This window comes from Mesoplodon densirostris, chromosome 1, assembly GCF_025265405.1.
Source record: "Mesoplodon densirostris isolate mMesDen1 chromosome 1, mMesDen1 primary haplotype, whole genome shotgun sequence".
Lineage (NCBI taxonomy): Eukaryota > Metazoa > Chordata > Mammalia > Artiodactyla > Ziphiidae > Mesoplodon > Mesoplodon densirostris.
Genome location: NC_082661.1, coordinates 199,190,909 through 199,212,305, shown reverse-complemented (window position 1 = coordinate 199,212,305; position 21,397 = coordinate 199,190,909). Strand labels below are relative to the sequence as shown.

Genomic DNA, 21,397 nt, shown 5'->3' with positions numbered 1-21,397 from the left:
CCTGCATGTAGCAACAAAGACCCAACGCAGCCAAAAATAAATAAATAAAAATAAATAAATTTATTAAATTCCATATTTTAAAAATAAATAAATAAATAGACTTGTTTGCCACGATGAAAATATCACATAGCACTGAGTTTTATGTTCTTGTTTTCTATTTTAGGTCACAGTGTGAGAAACGTCCAGGCCTTTGCAGTTCTTCAGAATGCATTTTTAAAAGCAAAAACCAACTTCCTTGCCCACATCATTCTTGATGCCATCACAAATATTTACATGGCTGACAATGCCAATTATTTCATCCTAGAGTCACAGCACACACTGTCACAGTTTGCAGAAAAGATTTCTAAACTCCCAGAAGTACAAAACAAATACTTCGAGATGCTGGAGTTTGTCGTTTTTAGCTTAAATTATATCCCTTGTAAAGAACTTATTAGTGTTAGCATCCTCTTAAAATCTAGCTCTTCTTACCACTGTAGCATTATTGCAATGAAAACACTTCTTAAGTTTACACGACACGACTACATATTTAAAGACGTGTTCAGGGAGGTGGGCCTTCTGGAGGTCATGGTAAACCTTTTGCACAAATATGCTGCCCTCTTGAAGGATCCAACTCAGGCACTAAATGAACAAGGTAAAGCACTTTCCATAATTTTATTTTTATTTGACAAAGGGCTTTGAGCAGGGTGTTTTGTTCATGTTTTGCCTGTCATTTTGTTATTGATTTGAATTACTTAATAATGTGCATTATTATGAGATCCTTGTGAATGTTTCCCACAAGTTAACTTGTTCATTCAGCCTCTGTTGGGGAATTGGGGAAAGGCAGGGGGTTGGGGGGTACAGAAGTATGTCGTGGTAGAAGAGAATTTAAGGTAAAAACTGAGAACATTTATGATCCATGTGACCAATGTCTACTACTTTGTTTCTAAGAGGGAATAAAAAAAGCTTCTAGGAACAGTTGGGATGTTTAGGTGCCTTGAAATGTTTTTATTAATTATAGAGAGCAAATAAATATATCTTTTTAGTGATATTATGTATACACATATGTATTATAATTAGGTACCTTAAATTTGATGGTTTTCGTCCTTTATGATAAATCTGTTTAAAGCATAGTATCTGGCAGTTAGTATTAAGCGTGTTGAATGAATTAATGCAAGTTGAATAGACAGCGCTATTCATAAACTATTCATTCTCTTTGGTGCATTAAAATCTAGCATTCTTCTGTTGACCTCCTTGATTAGGAAAGTACCTGTGAGAAGGATACATTTTACTTTGATTGGCATTTTCCTTTTCAATATTTGTTAGGTAGCTGTAGCTTTCTAGCCACACCAAAATGAAATCTGTGAACATTGATTTTGACTTCACTTTTGGTAGCTGGTAGACATGTGTATCATTTTTAAAGGCTGTATTATGTAAGTTATGTTGATGGTAAAAGTGCTAGGAATTATTTTTTAAATTACTTAAAAAATCCTAAATCCAGATAAAAATAAGCTTATAACTTCTGTGATTTGGACCTTTAATTCTTTTTTCCTAGGGGACTCAAGAAATAATAGTTCATTTGAAGACCAAAAACACCTGGCTTTGTTGGTCATGGAGACCTTGACAGTGCTTCTTCAAGGGTCAAACACAAATGCAGGTAATTAGAAAATTTTCTAGCAAATGCTTTGGGGGAGGATATTACCTCTGGTTTGTCTTCTGTAATGATTCTTGCTTCTGAAATGCTCCTGTCACTTAGAGGAAAAACTATTGATTCAGTGAGGGCACCATCATATCTCTAGAAATGCAATACTTTTGACCTTCCTAAGTTTATGAATGACAAAATATATAACATTATTATTACTTCAAAATATATTCTTATACTTTATTGTATGCCTTGTGTTTGAAGTATTCTTTTTCTGTTTTTTTACTTATATAGTGCAGACTCTTCATCAAATAACTTTGCTTATTTAAATATTTTCCAAAACATGGTGATTCTCTTAATTATTTAGTAATTCAAGTCAGAGTATTATAATGTTACAACCTTAGGGAAATACTGAAAAGAATAAAACTTGCCTCTCCCAGGTAAAAATGGATTCAGTAAATCTTTTGTTTATCTTTAATCTCAACTTTTCTTCAGTCTTTTTCTACCTGTCATTAATAAACAGTCCAACTGTATTTATAAAATATGACACTTGCTTTTGAAAAAGTTTACTTAAAATTTTAGCCGATGTCAAAAACCTCCCAGGCACCAATGTCAATACAACTTGAAAGGAATAAGTGATGAGGAGGTGAGTTCAGATGAGTAGGCTGAGCCCAGATCATATAGAGCTTTTTTTTTTTTTTTTTTAATATGTGATTTTATTTTATTTTTTTTATTTTATTTTTTGCTTTATAACAAATTAAATCAGTTATACATATACATATGTTCCCATATCCCCTCCCTTTTGCGTCTCCCTCCCACCCTCCCTATCCCACCCCTCCAGGCGGTCACAAAGCACCGAGCTGATCTCCCTGTGCTATGCGGCTGCTTCCCACTAGCTATCTACCTTACGTTTGGTAGCATATAGAGCTTTTTTAGGCCATGCTGAGGAACTTGAATTGTATTTTAAGTGTTATGGTAAGCTAGAAATGAATGAGTTAATGAACAAATAAATGAACTAGCAAACACACAAATGCATGCCTATTTGCCTGAATGCGGAGGAGCCCAATATGCAACATATTTAAAATATATCATGTGTCTTAGACACCATACTAGGCGTTCAAAATGCAGAGATAATTCTTGGACTTACCTGGTGGTACAGTGGTTAAGAATCCGCCTGCCAATGCAGGGGACACGGGTTCGATCCCTGGTCTGGGAAGATCCCACATGCCACGGAGCAACTAAGCCTGCGCGCCCCAACTACTGAGCCTGTGTTCTAGAGCCTGCACACTGCAACTACTGAGCCCACCCACCACAACTACTGAAGCCTGTGTGCTCTAGGGCCTGCATTCTGCAACTACTGAAGCCCATGCACCTAGAGCCCATGCTCCATAACAAGATAAGCCACCACAATGAGAAGCCCACGCACCACAACGAAGAGTAGCCCCCACTCACCGCAACTAGAGAAAGCCCGCGCACAGCAACGAAGACCCAACGCAGCCCCCCAAAAAAGGATAATTCTTGCCTCAAAGGAATTACAACCTGATGAAGAAAGATGTAAACATAATTGTATAAGTAATTATTTAAGTACAGTTTTGGTAAATGCCAGTGCAGAGTTGAATGAATTTAGAAGGTAATACAAACAATAAGTATGATAAAATTTAATGGGTATGATACTAACATTTTGTCTGTGGTATCATAATCTCCTTATTTCCATTAACTAAATTTAGTTAGCTGAAATAGAAATGTAACGAGGATGTACTAACAATTTATTTCGCAAATTAGCTTTCTATGACATGATCTAGAGTTACATAAGAAGAGACTGAACAATTCCACTGAAGAGTTGACCCTATAAGACCAAATGTCACTTAATCCATCTCCCAGCGTGCCAGACATTTTCACAAAGTTCTTTTCTTATTGACTGTCTTTTCCTTGTTAAGAAAGATGTTATTAGCTGTGTGATCTCAGGCACTTAAAATAGTATTTTACTCATAGTAAGTATTCAAAAAATTATTAGCCATTATGATTGTCTAATGGGCACTACCTGACAGCCAGGAAGTAAGTAAACCTGGCCTTCCATGTGCTAAATCTCAGGCACTTGACTTACACTCACTTTAAGGTTATAGAATTCTTATGAAGTTAGCAAATAGAAAGTCACTAAATAGAGAGAACAGTGGCCACTTCCACAAAATATGCTTGACATTTATTCCTTCAGGAAACATTTTTTGAAACACAGGCCAAAAGGAAATCAAATTCTAATAGGGGACCAAATATATAAGCAAATAATACTAAGACGGTTTGATACAAACTATTACAATAGTGGCATATACAAGGTACTCTGAAAGCATAAAGGATAGAACAGTTACTTTGGAGGAAATACTAATTGATGATTTAGATCACTTGGTCCATTTTTTTTAATATACTCAAAAGATGGTATTTGACATAAGAATAGTATCATTCATGGTCAAAAGCACAGGCTATAGAACGCGCCTATATAGGCATCAATCCTGCTGGTTGCTTGCTAGCTGTATGTCTGACCTTGGCCACTCAACTTCTGCGTGTCTCATATGTTCATCTGTGTAGTAGGGGGTGAGGATTAAATAAATCTACATAAATCCTTTGGGACAGTGCAGTGCCTAATGCTTTCTGTTGTAGCGTTTGTCTTCTTTTTGTTTGTGTGCTCTACTAACTAAAAAAGTTTGGTTCCTTGTAATTTTTCTCATTGCAGAATAACTTATTCCATTGTTTTCTTGCTACTGTTTTAGAAGCCTTCTTCAGTTTAAACCTCATTTATTTGGGATACTGTTCCTCTAAAAGCCTTTTACTAAACTGATTTCAAGTATTGTTCAGTAAAGCCTCTACATAAAAATATTGGCCTCTTTGGTATCTACCTTTGAAATTTCCGAATAGTCTAGATTTGGAGAAGTTGGACATGTTGACCATACCAGGACGTGCTTTTTTTCTTTTTTTCCTTTTTTTTACAGTTGCTCCCTCTCTCTCCTTTTTTTTTTTCAAATTTATTTATTTTATTTATTTTATTTTTTGCTGCGTTGGGTCTTCGTTGCTGCGCTCTGGCTTTTCTCTGGTTGCAGTGAGTGGGGGCTACTCTTCGTTGAGGTGTGTGGGCTTCTCTTGTTGCAGAGCACAGGCTTTAGGCACACGGGCGCGTGGGCTTAGTTGCAGATTCTTAACCACTGCGCTACCAGGGAAGCCCCAGGGCATTCCTGCATAAAGGAAATCTACAGAAAATTTATATATGCCTTTGCTGACAACCCACAGTTTTGTATTGTATTGTAATTGTAAATTTAAAAGGAGATTTTTCTATTGTAATTTAAAAAGTGAAATAGCTGGGTGGGTTTTATGTGCATTCTTTTGAGTTATTCTTTCTACGAAAACATCAGGTTTTAATTCATTTGGCTTAGAATGTTTTAAGTTAGCCCATATTGTTCTTTTTTCTCCTTCCTCCAAGGAATTTTTCGAGAATTTGGAGGCGCAAGATGTGCGCATAATATAGTAAGGTACCCACAATGTCGGCAGCATGCCCTGATGATGATCCAGCAGTTGGTGCTTTCTCCAAATGGGGATGATGACATGGGCACGCTCCTGGGGTTGATGCACTCAGCCCCACCAACAGAACTGCAGCTGAAGACTGACATCCTAAGAGTAAGTTTGATAAGTGTGTTGCTATGATTTTTACTACTAAAATCTGTGGCTGTTTTTAAATGACTTAAAACTATTACGAACTATTCTTGCAATTTTTCGTCAAGTCTAAAATTATGTCAAAATAATAACTGAAGAAAAGCCAGTGTCTCTAACCTGACCTCCAAGGCCCCTGGGGATGACAGCTGTCTCTTTTCCCTCTGACTTCCTCTCCTGGGACCCTCACCCTGTTCCTGGCACAGACATGACAGGAAGTATAGCTCCCTTCTAGAATCATGTATTTCTTTTATTAAACTTTTGCTTTATTCAGTTAATTTCTCATCAATAATGAGAAATTTGTGTGGTTTCCTTTATGCTGTTGTATGTTTCATCCTGTTTTGAGCATAATGCCAGTTTTTTTGTTTTTTTGTTTTGGCCTGGCTGCGTGGCTTGTGGAATCTTAGTTCCCCAACCAGGGATTGAACCCAGGCCCTGGCAGTGAAAGCACGGAGTCCTAACCACTGGACCCCCAGGGAATTCCCGAAATGACAATTTTGAGTGTGCATTTTAACTTAAAAGCAAGAATAATCTGACCACAATTTATCTCTTAGACAAGGAAGACATCTACATGCATATCAATATTGAGGAACATTTGTATATTTGAGGGGATTGTTGGGGTAAAAACAAGTGCCTTCAAAAGTCGTTAAGGGGGCTTCCCTGGTGGCGCAGTGTTTGAGAGTCCGCCTGCCGATGCAGGGGATACGGGTTCGTGCCCTGGTCTGGGAAGATCCCACATGCCGCGGAGCGGCTGGGCCCGTGAGCCATGGCCGTTGAGCCTGCGCGTCCGGAGCCTGTGCTCCGCAACGGGGAGAGGCCACAACAGTGAGAGGCCCACGTACTGCAAAAAAAAAAATAATAAAAAAAATAATAAAAATAAATAAATAAATAAAATAAAAGTCGTTAAGGTTGCCAACTTCTTAAACATACATTTTCCTTCTTTCTTGGTACCTTTGTAATTGGATTTGTAAAATATTGGTAGATAAAGCCAACAAGAGGTAATTAACTGACTAATTTTAAAACGGTGTTGTTCTGGTAAATGGTGATAACTGACTGAGACAGGAGGAAGACAGGAGGGGGTCCTGATATTGCTGCATTTACTGATTTCCATGGTGTCAGTACTCCCACTGTGACCTGTTTTCAGGCAACTAATGTGTTACTGAATGTGGCTTGGGAAGAGGTGTACAGTAGCACCCCATTGTATAATATCTCAAGGGCACAAATAATAATAAAATATAGAAAATAACTAAGAAGTACAGAGTTCTGAGTATTTACTACGTTTGTTTTTGCAATAATTAATTTAGTTTTAAATTTATAGGACTTAATTTTTATTTTTATTTTTTTTTTTGCGGCACGCGGGCCTCTCACCATCGTGGTCTCTCCCATTGCGGAGCACAGGCTCAGCGGCCATGGCTCACGGGCCCAGCCGCTCCGCGGCATGTGGGATCTTCCCGGACCGGGGCATGAACCCGTGTCCCCTGCATCGGTAGGCGGACTCTCAACCACTGCGCCACCAGGGAAGCCCAGGACTTAATTTTTAATTATGGTTATGTTTTTAACAACTGGTATGCAGAATTCCAAAAATAAAACTCTTGGCTCTCCTGACCGGTATGAGCGGGCTCCAGCATTCCACTGCTTTGAGGGCATGAAGTAGTGTTGGAAGGCAGCGAGGAGGATTTGGGATTCCAGTTTCAGTTTCCATTTTTGCTTCATTCAGAATTGCTTCTCACTGTCTCCATTCAGTTGAGACAACCGCAGACCTATGTAGTTTAATTTGTAATAGGTAGTATTTTATAATTCTGCCAATGTACAAATTTGAATTGTAAGCATTAGATTTATGCAAATGGAGTGAATATGTAGCTGATGATTTTGCCTAATGAACCACCTCGCATCTACATCTCCTTGTAACTTTGACATTTGTTACATTATCATTAATTATTGATTTAAGCAGGATATTAAGTTATTCATGGTATTTGAAATTTTCAGATACTGAGATTATGCTGTGATAATGTCACAGTGCCAACAGACTAACCAGTTTTGAGGCAGTAGGAGGTGAACTTATCCAGAAGCACACAACATAGAGTACTTTTGGACTAAGGATTAATAAGCACTGTTTTTCTGACCCCTATTATAATTCTGACCAGCGATACGATTTTGTACATATTACTTCGACTCTTAACTCGTGCTTCCTCATATATAAAATAATACATGTCCAGTTTTTCCCCAGTGTGTTTTTGAAGACGATGATGGTTATGGGTTTTTATGCCAGGCACTTTGCTAAGGGTTTTACATGTATTTCCTGTAAAGTAAGTTCTTATTATTGTCTAGATTTTACATAAGAGGAAACTCTGGCACAGAAAGGTTAAGTAACTAACCGTAGTGAAATGCTTTTTAATGTTGGGGTCAAAATTTCCACCCAAGTGTGCTAACTCTAGCCCTTGCATTTAACCTTCAGGCTAGGTTATAAGATGCTTAAAAATAACAAAAAGTTATGAAGTCTTGTTGTAAATAGGAGTTGATATTACAAGTACAGTTTATTAAATTTGAGAAGATACGGAAACAAAATGGAAACTAACTGCTTGGAGAATAATGGAAGAAATACACTGTATTTCTAAATTTTATTTACATATACAGATTGTACATTTTCTGTCTTTTAAAATAATAAGGTATAGGTATGTACAGTGGAATCTCATAATTTCTAAATTATCAATAGTATATTTGTAAAAGGTAATTATATATATTATTTAGCTTTTCCCTTTTGCAAATACTATTAGAAATGTATGAGATATTTTAATAAAATGGCCTTTTCAAATGTAATGACTGGGAAGATTGTAAATTGTGTCTTAAGCAAAATTAGTTTCTCATGGTGTTTCAGTTGCTGAAACAGGGAAAAGGAGCCTGTGTATCTGCAAACAGATTTCAAATTGCTCTTTGGTTAAGTGCATGAGTAGGGGAATCAGACTGCCTGGGTTTAAATCCTATCTTTGACATTGTATAAGCCTTTGACAAATTATTTAACCACGTGGGGCCTCAATTTTTCATCTCTAAAGTGCGGATAGTAATAGTTCCGCTGCATAGGATTATTGAGAGAATTAAATAAGCTAAATGTATTAAAGTACTTAAAGAAGTACCTAATACATAGTAAGTGCCCCATAAAATGTTAAGTAATTTTATAATGTGTTATTTTTAATAATAAACTGTGTTAAAAGTATGATAGTTCAGAAAATAACTGATAGTTATAAAAGTTTGTTTTACCTGTTTGGCCTTAACAGCTATTCTGGGAAAGAGCATGCTTTCAGCCCTCAGGCCGCAGTTCACTTTGCAAGAGAGAATGTCTAATAACTCCTCTGAAGTGACTGCTCTTTCCAAAGCATCGGGATATGGTCATTTTATATGAATCAGAATACTTCATCTCTTGGCTTCCCTGATCATCTCTCTAATCCTTTCTAGAATAAATCATTTTGTATACACACAGTCATAAGTTTTCATGATTGTGTAAAATTATACTCGAATATGTATTTTACTTGTTTAATAAAATTACTTTGTAAAAATCACTGAATTCATTGATGTCATTATTCATCAAATATATAGGAAAGGCTTTTCAGCCAGGATTTGGATATATCCATTATTCTGTCAAAAGCAGTAGACTATAGTGTTTTCTAAAACGATCTTCTGCTTTTAATATGGCACTTTTTAGTTAGCAAAATATTTGGCATGCTTCATAAGACTGCTTATTCGGTAAATGACAAAAATACTCATATCAGATGTTCACAGAATGGCATTCCCCTTTGACATTCATGTACAGTTATTTTTAATTTGAATTATAAGTTTGTTTTTGTTTGTATTGTTTCTTTGTCCCCTGTAGGCCCTCCTGTCAGTCCTTCGAGAAAGCCATCGTTCAAGAACAGTTTTTAGGAAAGTTGGAGGATTTGTGTACATTACGTCCTTGCTTGTTGCTATGGAAAGATCTTTGAGCTCACCACCCAAGAATGGCTGGGAGAAAGTGAACCAGAATCAAGTGTTTGAACTTCTCCACACTGTGTTCTGCACATTGACTGCAGCAATGCGCTATGAGCCGGCCAACTCTCATTTCTTCAAAACAGAGATTCAGTATGAGAAGTTGGCAGATGCCGTTCGATTTCTTGGCTGTTTCTCAGACTTAAGAAAAATAAGCCCCATGAATGTCTTCCCCTCAAATACACAGCCATTTCAAAGACTTTTAGAGGAAGACATAATCTTGATGGATTCAGTGTCACCCACTCTACGGCACTGCAGTAAACTCTTTATTTATCTCTACAAAGTAGCCACAGATTCTTTTGACAGGTATGGCTCTGCTCTGTGCTCTGAATTAAAGGGTATACTATGTATGACCTCAACATTAAGGCTTAAGTTATAATTTAACCTGAAAGAAAATGAAAACAAATGAATCTTCTCTCTCATTTACTTATCACTTTATCTGTGAATATTACTATTGCTCTGATGTTAAGCTTTTCAGCATGGACATCTGTGTATTATTTGTAAAACCAGGTAAGAGTTAAGCTCTCAATGCACTTAGCAGAGCATTTTCAATGAAGTTTACTTTTTTTTTTCCCCCATGTTGGGTCTCAGTTGCTACGTGTGGGCTTTCTCTAGTTGCGGCGAGCGGGGGCTACTCTTCGTTGCGGTGTGTGGGCTTCTCATTGTGGTGGCTTCTCTTCTTGTGAAGCACCGGCTCTAGGCACACAGGCTTCAATAGTTACAGCACGCAGGCTCAGTAGTTGGGGCACGCGGGCTCTAGGGTGCGCAGGCTTCGTAGTTGTGGCGCGTGGGCTCTAGAGCACAGGCTCACTAGTTGTGGCGCATGGGCTTAGTTGTTCCACAGCATATGGGATCTTCCCAGACCAGGGCTCAAACCCATGTCCCCTGCATTGGCAGGCAGATTCTTAACCACTGTGCCACCAGGGCAGTCCCTGAAGTTTACTTTTCATGGTGGTGTTTCCTATGTTTTCTTTTTCCTCTGTATTCTCAAGAACGTTAGGTACATCCAGACTTATTGATATTAGTTATCAATAGAACATAGTTATGATTACATGTATTTTCAGACAGATGACATAGTCTCAACGTTCATAATCATTCCTAACATTTTATAATCCTCAAAAAATGATATATCTCCCTGGGAGACATTGATAGTTCAGGAGTCCATCAGATTAATTTATTCATTCCTTTGTTAAACAAGTACTTAGCAAACACCTATCACATGCCAAGTCATCATGCTAGGCATTAAGGGTGCAACTCAGCACAAGGCTACTTTGGTTATATCCATCCTTTACCTTAAATACAAACACATAAATAAACGATAACATATTGTGATAAAATCTATGATGTGGAAAATCCAGGGTTCTAAGATCGTAAGTCTGCTTTACCTAAATCACTTATTTTCAGTTCTTAAAGTGTGTTTTCAATTAAGCTCTCACTTTGAAAATAATGTGAGAGTGATCATGCTGATCATGCTGCTGATTTGCCCCAAGCATTATCACTTTTAACCATTACCATAGTTTTACTTCATAAAACAAGTGAATTGTTTCTATAATGGCCCCATAAATAAAGCAAGTAACTCTATTGGGTAGAGCCAAAAGCTTTTATATCCTTAACTGTAAAATTATCTACTTTGAAATACCTACTGAGATGTTTCTTGTTTCTTAATATTTCTTTGGCCTTAGTATTTAGATAGAAAACACAGGTAATGTAAAAAAGGTTTTCAAATTTTCCCTGCCTTGAAAATAAAAATGCATATATATTGTTAACTTATAGAAACCATGGGAGAGTGTAGTGTTGAGGGAATAAGGTGTTTTTTAAAATTAAAATTTGTGTATTTAGATTCAACCTCTTTTCCCTTGTTTTCTAACTTATCCTAGTTAGTATACCTTATTTTTAGTTTGCTTCCTCAAAAAACAAGGCCTATAGTACTCTGTTTAACAGATATGTTACATGTTAACATTAATGAATAAGCATCTGCCTAAAGCATGCTTTTCTGTTTCCCTCAGTGCATGTGTTGTAGTCTTGTTCCTTGTTCCCGCTGAGTATGGAGGATGTTCCCTATTAAACTTTTACTGATATTTCTTGTGAAACTAACCAACTGCCAACCTGGTGTCGTGTTCTAACCTCTCTAAACCACCCTGTTTTGTTGTCTGTAGTCGTGCAGAACAGATCCCTCCTTGCCTGACAAGTGAGTCTTCTCTCCCCTCTCCTTGGGGTACACCAGCTTTGTCCAGGAAAAGGTACTGATCTAATAACAGAAGTCAATCTTTACTTGTATGGGTTTTTTTCTTCTGTGCTCAGTTATATATTAATGTGGATTTTGTGCTTTGTAACTTTAATTATTTTCTTTCTATTTGATACCTTTGTTTTTGTTTTTAAAACAGTTTCTGCTGAGTATATTTATGAGAGTAAAATGTGTTGATGCTATGAAGATATGAAGGACATGTAGCATTTTGTCATCCACCTCTATTATTTGGACTAAAATATGCATTTTAGAGCCAGCATGTATTTTATTAAAATTAATTTAGAAATGAGGATGTAATGCCTCTACTCTTTAACTAGAATATTTTTCCCCTTTTTCTTTTCACTTTAAATGTGCTTGGGATCATTCTTTGGTTTTTAGTATTACTTCAAAATGAACATCCCAGTGCTGGCTGAGGAAATGTGTATTTTCTCAATCGGGTTCAACCAGTTGAAATATGATGCTGTTAGGAAGACTCAGCAGGCTAACCTTTGAAAAAGTGAATTAAAAATACTCCCCTAGCTCCTGTTTTCATCAGTTGTGTGTAAATCTCTTTCTAAACTGATGTAGTCTACCTCATATATAAAGCTTATGACTATAAAGAACCAGCAGTTGATTGGCAAGAATACAATTAAGATCCATTTGAGATTCCATTTGTGACCTGTACTTAAAATGATCATAGTCTGTGCACTTGGCACCAAATACTCTTCCTGCCTCTGTTTTCCTCATAAGCAAGTGCTTAAGGACTTCTTAAGTCTTGTATTAATTCTCTTCCACTGTGGCTTTTTAAAAATGAATCCTGAGGTTCTGCTCTGTTGTTGTTTAATTTTATTTCTGTTGTTCAGATTTTGAAACATGAACACAGTTGTGGTTAATTTAGTACTAAATTTGAAGTATTTGTTATAAATTTGGTATTTCAGTATATTTTAAGAGTAATATTCATTAGGTATATGGGCTTATATTTTCCTTTTTCTTTTAAATTTACACTGGGGCTTACAGCTCATTTTCTTCTAGTAAATCATGGCATAGTTAAATGAATTTAGTATTGTTCAATGTATTTGTATTTAAAAACTACTACCTCTTTTTTGTGTTTGTAAGAGCAGTTCTTGATTCAAGATATTATGAAATCAATTTGAGTTGACCTAGTGTATTTTTCTGTTGCTAAAATGAATAAGGTAAAAGGTATGCTTTGTGTTGCAAGATTCATGTGTGCTTACTATCCCAGAGAACTACTGGATGTTAGAAAAATAGTTTCAGTTACTAAATAGTTTTAATCATTAAAATAAATCGTATTTATGATTCTGTCATACATGGTAAAGGCTTAAAAATTGCTGTGTTTAAATTCATTAAGTATTAACCAAAAATTACAGAATACTTTCAATAGGGATTCACAGATTAAGGGGACAAATATTTAAAGATCTATTAGAACCTACTATTTATTTAAATAGTAGTTTGACAAAGGGAAAACAGCATTTTATTCCATATCATAGTTATTCAAGGCCTTCGATCAAAAACAGTTTTTCATCTTTTGCAACACAGCTACGTATAAGGATGTCCTGTCTTTGACCTAAGGGGAAACTCTCACTGAATCAGCAGTTGTAGTTGAGCGTATTTTATCCATGGGAATTCTAATTAGGCTTACAAGTTATGTTACCCCAAGGAAGCTCCCAGTGCTGTTCTTGCTAATAATAAGGTCAGTGTAGCTTGCCATTCTGGTCAGGTTACATACATTTTGCTCAGTGATAAGAATCATAAGCTAATAAAGAAAACTTTTTTTACTTCACAGTATAGTAATTTTTGAAGTTAGAATATCTCCAGAACATCTCAAATTACATCAGCTTATGGGCATCTTTTTTCTTGTGGCAAAACATGTTTTGTTTTGTTTGCAAAAGGAAAAACCAACATTGTGTTAGTTTTATGGCTTGTGGAGATTAAGGTACTAAGGAAATTTCAACTTGTGATACTTGTCTGGCAAGTAAAATCTTGGAGATTCTTCTCTATTTGAAGAATTGGAGGAAAACGAACTAGGAAACCTTATTTTGGAAAACTAAAACTCGTAATTTTTTTTTCATTATTCAGAAGAAATAATGGAACAGAATTATGCTGAACAATATTCAATCACAGGAGGTGAAAGCAAAATACAAAATAGTAATCAAGACTCTCAGAATATATCTGCAATCGCAAAAACAGTGGCGAGTACTAGTTATCGTTTGAACATGGTGTCCATTACTTAGTGCCTATACACACTTGATAATTAAGGCAAAGCAAATTCAGAATTTAAATATTTAAGTATATATTCCCAAAAGAGGTAGATAAGTCTTAAGTATATATGAGAATTTAGATTGAAATATTAAGTAGCAATTTCTTTAAGCTTTAAAATTAACTGCAACATAAAAATTAACTAAATTTTGCAATGTCATTTTATCCTATCTTTGCAAATGGTTAGGTCTTGGTTGGTATTTACCAATGTAATAAGCTTACCACAGTCTCTAAATGTAAAAAATGGTAATACCTGTGGCAATACCTAAGTGACTTAGTAAGAATTAATGTTATATAATGGCTGTTAAAATAGACCTAATTTTACTTAATAAATACCATGTTTTAGATTTCTACGATGTTTGCAGTATTTTTCTAGTTTGAGAAGAATAATGTAATTCCTACATTAGATATTTTTCTATATAAGTTTTAAAAGTTTACTACTATAGTAGTTACATATTAGTAGAGTTCAGTTTCCAAAGACATAAAGGACTTCTTCCTAGCTATACGTATCAATAATTTAAGTTCAAATTTATATTAAATCAGGCAACTAAGAAATAATTTCGGAAGGCCTGTAACTAGAATATACAATTAGAATTGATGTTTTTTCTCAAAATTGTGTTAGTTTTTATGTGTAATGAAAACAGTTTTTATGAAATTTCTTAATGGTTTGGAGTTCCTATTACACAATAGAGGAATTAGGAATCTTTTTTTTTCTAGTTAGGTCAAAATATTTTAAAGAATAAAGGGAGAAACATGGGAGGAGGATACCTGTTGTTAATAAACATTTAGAAAACTATTCTAGTAAGTTTAGAAATTAAATCTTTCTGAACAAAAACAGAAAAAAACCAGGGAGTGAAAAAAATGAGTAGGTGGAGGATATGCTGACTTTAAACAGTAGCACACATGTGTTTTTTTCTTTTTTTTAAGTGAAGCTGAATACTTTCCTAGAATCTCTGTTAAAAAGAGAATGTACTTAAAAAAAAAAAAAAAAAAAGGCAGTGCCAATTCTTTGCTACTAAATCAGTGACTTAAAGCATCTGTTTCCCAAGCTGCGCTTGTGCCAGAGAGCTGAAACTGCGCTGCTCTCAGTGACAGAGCTCAGCATTAGACAAATTATGCTGAAACCAATTCATTGGAACAAAGAGCTCCCATAGGCTGAAGCCACAAGCATCTGTTTCCTTGTGCCAAGATGCAAAATGTGCAAAACTCATGAATTGCAGAAGAAGAGTATGAAATAGACGGTGGAGATCATTGATGAGAAGAAATGTTGTGCATTCAGGGCATGGCTAGGCTTTCTAACTCACGGAAGTTTGTTACGTAAAATATCCCAAGTTTTTAAAAATTGCGAATATTCTCAGTGGTAGGGAGGATAATGCAAAAGAGCGTGAATGTAGTTGCAAATAAGCTAAAGGAGAACTCCCTTGATTCTTAATATGACATGTGGCCAGATTCTGAGCCAACTCTGACTCAGTTGAACCAGTTATAGAGTAGGCCGCTTTGATCTTGTTTGTTCTTGATTATATTACCCATGGTTTAAGGAAAGGTTAAAAACACATAGGAAATTTCAAAGAAAACACTCACTGAGGCACTTAATATAACTTGTACTCTCATCACAAATTATCAGAACTATCATCTTTCTTAGAGCTTTGACTCACTGTAATTTCACCTATTCTTTATATCTTCTGTCATGTATGTTATGCTTTTTGTTTTTCTTTTTTTCAGTTTTACTGAGATATAATTGATATATTGCACTGTATAACGTTTAAGGTGTACATCGTAATGACTTGTCTTACATGTGTTGCAAAATGATTACCACAGTAGGTTTAGTTAACATTCATCATCTTACATAGATTCAAGGAAAAAATGGTTTTTTCCTTGTGATGAGAACTTTTAGGATCTACTCTTAGCAACTTTCAAATACATCATAGAGTAATGTTAACTAGTCATCATGTGCCATTCTTTAATAAAACAATCCAAATAGTAAGTGGTAAAAACATATAAGAGCCTAAAAGACTTGATAAGTTGTCTGTATGTGACTCAAGAATTGAAAATATATTGTTTTTTAATTTCCCAACGTTAAGGTGTTTTGTAACCCAACCCTTAATTATAAGGCTTTTTTTTACTCAGTGGAGAAAGGTAGTAGAAGATGAAGAAAATGAACAGAGAATGTGATTGAAATTAAATACCCAATTACCCTTCTTTCTTTTCATAGGCATGCATATCATTCTGTTTCAACTCCCCCTGTCTACCCTCCTAAAAATGTTGCTGACCTGAAAGTACATGTGGCAACTTCATCTCTCCAGAGTTCTGATGCTGTCATCATCCATCCTGGAGCCATGCTTTCTATGCTGGACCTCCTGGCCTCTGTTGGGTCAGTGACACAGCCAGAAGTAAGCTTGGATAGATTGGTTCCTTCCCGTCTTTAATGAGTGGAAGGTGTGACTGCATGAGCAAGGGAGTGGGACCAAGAAGGTGACATGGAACCTTTCTGTGTCACGTACTGAAGTAGGTAAAGGAAAAAAAACAGGATTTTCGTGTTTGAGTCTTAACTTTCCTAATGAGTAGTAAATACGTATGTTTTAGAATACAACTCATTTGTTAAAATGCAGTTACTTCTGGTACTAAAATAATTCTCTTTCTCCTTGTAAATCCTGCTCAGCAGTGGAAATTGTTAATAAATAATACAGGAAGAAAAATGACTGAAGGTACCATTTTGAGGCTATTTATGTATTTTCATTTGTAACACTCAAGAGTTTGGGTGAACTGGAGTTTGGATGACTAGTTTTGTTTAAAATGTATGGTTTCAAAGGCCTAAAGTGTCACAAATGTTAACAATAGGTCATTCTTTAAACTGGTTATTTACTTACCATGAAAAATATTTACGTCATACCCACTATTTCTATAAAAATAAAACTATTATTAGTTACATATAGTCATGTAATACGAAAGACTTGAAAGAAAATGGAGTCAAGCTAGGTATGCTTCTAGCAGAATGAAGACCAGAAATATTTCCCTAGCCCTGTCCTGGAGTTGCTGTGTCCCTCTAAGTCAGCTACTTAATTCATCTGAATGTAATTTGAAGCATCTAGAGACCTCATATTAAAATAACAGGTGTACTTCAACTCTTAAAAGGAGAGAACTATCACCTATCTTATTAAGAATGCCCTGGTGGCATGAATTTCTTTGTTAACTTCAGCATGCCTTGGACCTTCAACTTGCCGTGGCAAATATTTTACAATCACTGGTGCACACAGAAAGAAACCAGCAAGTCATGTGTGAAGCTGGTCTCCATGCGCGACTGCTGCAGCGGTGCAGTGCTGCACTGGCTGATGAGGACCACTCACTGCACCCGCCCCTCCAGCGGATGTTTGAACGATTAGCCTCTCAGGCTCTGGAGCCCATGGTGCTGAGGTCAGTATGTTCTCTTCTTCACATTCAAATAAGCCACCATTAGTAATGGCCGTTTCTAGAGTCTTTATAGTCAAGAGTCTTGCTTTAATAAACATATATTCAGTTATCTGTGGGCAAAACCAAAACACCACAAAAATGGGCAAAATGCCCAAAATATCGTGCTTATAAACAGATCAATCTAGTTATTAGTAAGCAGGATGTTTTTGTCCATTGGTCATTTCTTTTGCTTGAATCCAGCAAACTCTTACTTCCCTTTAAAAATGAAGTCATGTTATATTTGTATGACTTGCATCTACTTTATAGATAAGAACATTTTACGTGGACGAACTCTTTTGAGAAACACTTTTTAAATTTTAAAATAAGATTCAGAGGAAGTTGTAAAGGTAGATCAGAGAGATTCTGTGTCCCCATCATCCAGTTTCCCCCAGTGGTTACATCTTATGTAACTACAGGACAGTATCAAGGCCAAGAAATGGACATTGGTACAATGTATCCACGTATGCTACAGTTCCCCTGTTATTTATCACTTGTGTCAGATTGATGTAACCATCTCACAATTAAGATGTCACAAAGATCTCCCCAGTGCTCCCTCTTTATTATCATAGCCACTTCCCTAACCCCCACCGTCTCTAACCCCTAGAAACAACTCTGTTCTCCATCTCCATAATTTTGTCACTTTAAAAATGTTATGTAAATTGAATCATACAGTATATGACCTTTTGTGATTAGCTTTTTTTAGTTGTTGTAGTGCCTTTGAGATGCATCTAGATTGTTATGTATCAAGAGTTTGTTTCTTTCTATTGCTGAGTTGTATTCCATGGTGTGGATATACCTTGCACAGTTTAACCATTCGAGAAATAGGTATATTTGAATAACCTTTTTTAATATAAGAGAAACAGTGCTCTGTGTTTTAGGGATAAAACAACATTAAAAAAAATACTTTCCTTGAAATAACCTAGCCAAACAGATTTAATGTTTAAATCATCTTGTCCCTCCTTAAAAAAATACTCTCATATATCTTGTCACTTTCAGCCACAACTAAGGAGCCTGCCTACTGCAACTAAGGCCCAGTGTAAATAAATAAATACATATATTTTTTAATATATTTTTATAAATAAAATAATTCTTTTCTGCTGTTAAAGTACTCCTTTTTCATAAAACTTTTGGAACTTTCTTAAAAATGGTTGGACTCTATTTGTAATTTATATTTTTTAACTGACTCCAAGCTAAGAAAAACCTCTGTGGTTAATATTTGTTAAACAGTACTGTACAGGGCAGTGTGCCAGGCCTTAGTAATACCAAGATGAATGACACAATCTCTACTCACTTTGTCACATTATGAATATATTCAGAGACCTAAAGTTTTGAAAACAGCATGGAGATTTTCCCATGATCCTTTTTGATGATCTGCTACTTTAAAAGTAGAGAGACTGAATGAGAAAAAGAGACTATCTCATACCTAATACTTGTATTTTACTAAATAACTTGTACCGCCTACTTAGATAAACAGAGGAAGCAATGGAAGCCAACCATTTGGACATGCTCAGTTTTCACAGTGAATGAATTAGGTGAATGCAAAGGTCACATGATGGTACAGGCACCTAGCTGCTTACAAGCCATAGATTATGAGCTAATTGTGTATCACACTCTATGTGAAAAACTGGCAAAGGGTACCTGACCTTTAAATATTTGTTTTTTGGGGCTTCTCTGGTGGCGCAGTGGTTGAGAGTCCGCCTGCCGATGCAGGGGACACAAGTTCATTCCCCGGTCTGGGAAGATCCCACATGCCGCGGAGCAGCTGGGCCCGTGAGCCATGGCCTGCGTGTCCGGAGCCTGTGCTCCGCAACGGGAGAGGCCACAACAGTGAGAGGCCCGCATACCGCAAAAAAAAAAAAAAAAAAAAAAAAAAAAATTTGTTTTTTCTGCTGTAGGGAATTGAAAATTTAGAGGAGTATTCTTTTTTTTAAATTTTTTCCTTTTACATGATGCTGTAAATGACTGGATATAAAGGGCTTCTATTTTTGTAACCCCTTGACAATTCACTATATTTCTGCCCATCACATTCCAGGAGAACATGCTCCTCAGGTCTAACTTTTCACAATACTTGGTGCTCTTTTCACTGCTTGGTGAATTAAAACATAAAATTAGCATTGTATATTATAGTAACTGTTCAGATTGCTTTAGTATTTTTAATTAGTCTGTTACAATTCATTAAGTCACATTTTTTGTGTGTGAATTATATAATGTTCCCAATCAAGGAATAACTTCGCTTTGTCTCTTCTTTAGGGAGTTTTTACGTTTGGCAAGTCCATTAAATTGTGGTGCCTGGGACAAAAAACTGCTAAAACAATATAGGGTCCACAAACCAAGTTCACTGAGTTATGAGCCAGAGATGAGAAGTAAGTTGACCTTTGAAGTTCCCTTTTTTGGTTTATCTTATAAATGAAAATCATGTAGGGGAAGAAAATTATTTCAAGAAGTTCGACTGTAAAAGAAAAGAAAGGGAAGGATTTGTTGTTGTTTTTCGTTTGTTATTTAAATAGAAAAACGTAAGATCTCATTGTTTGACTGGAGAAGCGGGCAGATGGGGGTGGCAAAGGAATCAGTGATACAAGCAAGATCCAGAGGAGGTGAGAACTATGTGCAGAATAACCCTTGGCTTGGAAGGGGGAATACCTCTTTCTCAGAAGATCCGTAATTTCTTTACCGTTCTCACTGTAGCCTTTGCTGCCTGAACTAGAGTGGTTGACTGGACTCTTCACAGGCTGTGGCTTTGCAGGACAGCTGGTGCAGGAGGACATGGAGGACAGGAAATTTAAAATACTAATAAAAGTAGTCAAAGAGAAACACCAAGGAGTATAGGATAGATAGGGGAAGAAGTAAAGTCAAGCAGCTAGTGATAGGCTGGGAGAAAAGGGATAGATCACTGGGCTGGAGAAGAATGGCTAGGCTAAAAAGCAAATGTAGTGAGAGAAAAAGAATGGGTGAACTGGAGGAATGAGGTAGGTAATGACAATCAAAATTGGAGCGGTGAGACAAGCAAAGAAAAGGACTGTGCCCAAAATGTGGCTCTGGAGTAAAGTAGAGGTAAAGCTCATTGGGGGAAAGGTGATCATAGAAGGGAGGTGTTAGATAGGTTGTTCATGTGGACCTTGAGATCCCCCAGTGCACTGGCAAGAATTATTACAGGGAAGAGGTGAGAATGAAATGCCAGCAATAGTAGGTGGCAGTTTCATAGAGAGGTGTGTGATAGGATGGCTGATGCAGAACCTCCAAGGAAGAGAAGTTTTTGCATTAGGCTGATGCAAGGATGATGGAGAGGGGGGTGTTAGAATGTAGGCACTGCCTACCCATCCGGCATAGACCATGGAGGAGCGCCAGATTCCATCCACTCAAGAGCTGTGGGGAAAGAGTACTCCCAATAGAGAGCTCAGATGCCCTGGATTTCCTCCCAGTGTTAATTCTATAGTTTGGTGGGTTTTAACTTTACAATTTATTTTGTCTTGTTGTTAGCCATAGTTAAGGCATTTGTGTTAATGGATTGAAATAACCATTATTAGCGAAGCAGGAAAGAATGGAACCTAGAAAAGTAGAATGCCTGTTCTTCAAGCATATACTAATCATTTAGCTCAGCCCTTTTTTTTCAGGTGAGAATCAGATTAAACAACCTTCAACCATTATTTCAACCTTAATATTTCCTCCTACAATTTATTATCAGTGATTAGTGAATACTGTGTTTTGGAAACCCTAAGACCCTTTTGAGTTCCAATGCAGTTTTATTGGAAAACAGTATTTCAATTTTTCTTATCAATAATATACATCCCCTGCATGTATATATTTTTGTTGTTGTTGTTTTTGTACTTTACACAGTTCCTTAGAATTGACAAAAAATAGTTCCTTTCTCTAAGAAGATTGAAATATTTTTATGGTTGCCTGACTGCTTAGTACACTTAAGAGGGAAATAATCAAATTCATGTGGTTTATCTTGAGAGGGAATATTTTCTCCATTACATTTATAATGTATTCCTGAAAGAATAGAACAGCTTGTTTAAATTTTATTTTTTTGTTCTTAAAATTGTTACCATTTGCATGCATATAGGAATTTTAAAATTCAAGTGTTTTTGTGATCACGTATCTAATTTTAATAGCTATAAGGG

General features: G+C 36.2%; 1 protein-coding gene across 6 annotated transcripts in view; it reads left to right on the top strand.

Annotated features, from left to right (window-relative positions):
* The window catches only part of WDFY3 (WD repeat and FYVE domain containing 3), a 281,573-nt gene that overhangs the window by 146,498 nt on the left and 113,678 nt on the right, over nucleotides 1–21,397 (top strand). For 5 of the 6 annotated variants that reach the window (XM_060114184.1, XM_060114194.1, XM_060114190.1 and 2 more), the window contains 8 exons: nucleotides 164–631; nucleotides 1,532–1,633; nucleotides 5,085–5,278; nucleotides 9,177–9,634; nucleotides 11,485–11,568; nucleotides 16,042–16,219; nucleotides 17,026–17,240; nucleotides 19,527–19,639. In XM_060114184.1, the coding sequence (XP_059970167.1) occupies nucleotides 164–631; nucleotides 1,532–1,633; nucleotides 5,085–5,278; nucleotides 9,177–9,634; nucleotides 11,485–11,568; nucleotides 16,042–16,219; nucleotides 17,026–17,240; nucleotides 19,527–19,639 (1,812 nt within the window). The remainder of the gene's footprint in view (nucleotides 1–163; nucleotides 632–1,531; nucleotides 1,634–5,084; nucleotides 5,279–9,176; nucleotides 9,635–11,484; nucleotides 11,569–16,041; nucleotides 16,220–17,025; nucleotides 17,241–19,526; nucleotides 19,640–21,397) is intronic. The other variant, XM_060114198.1, reaches the window with a different exon arrangement.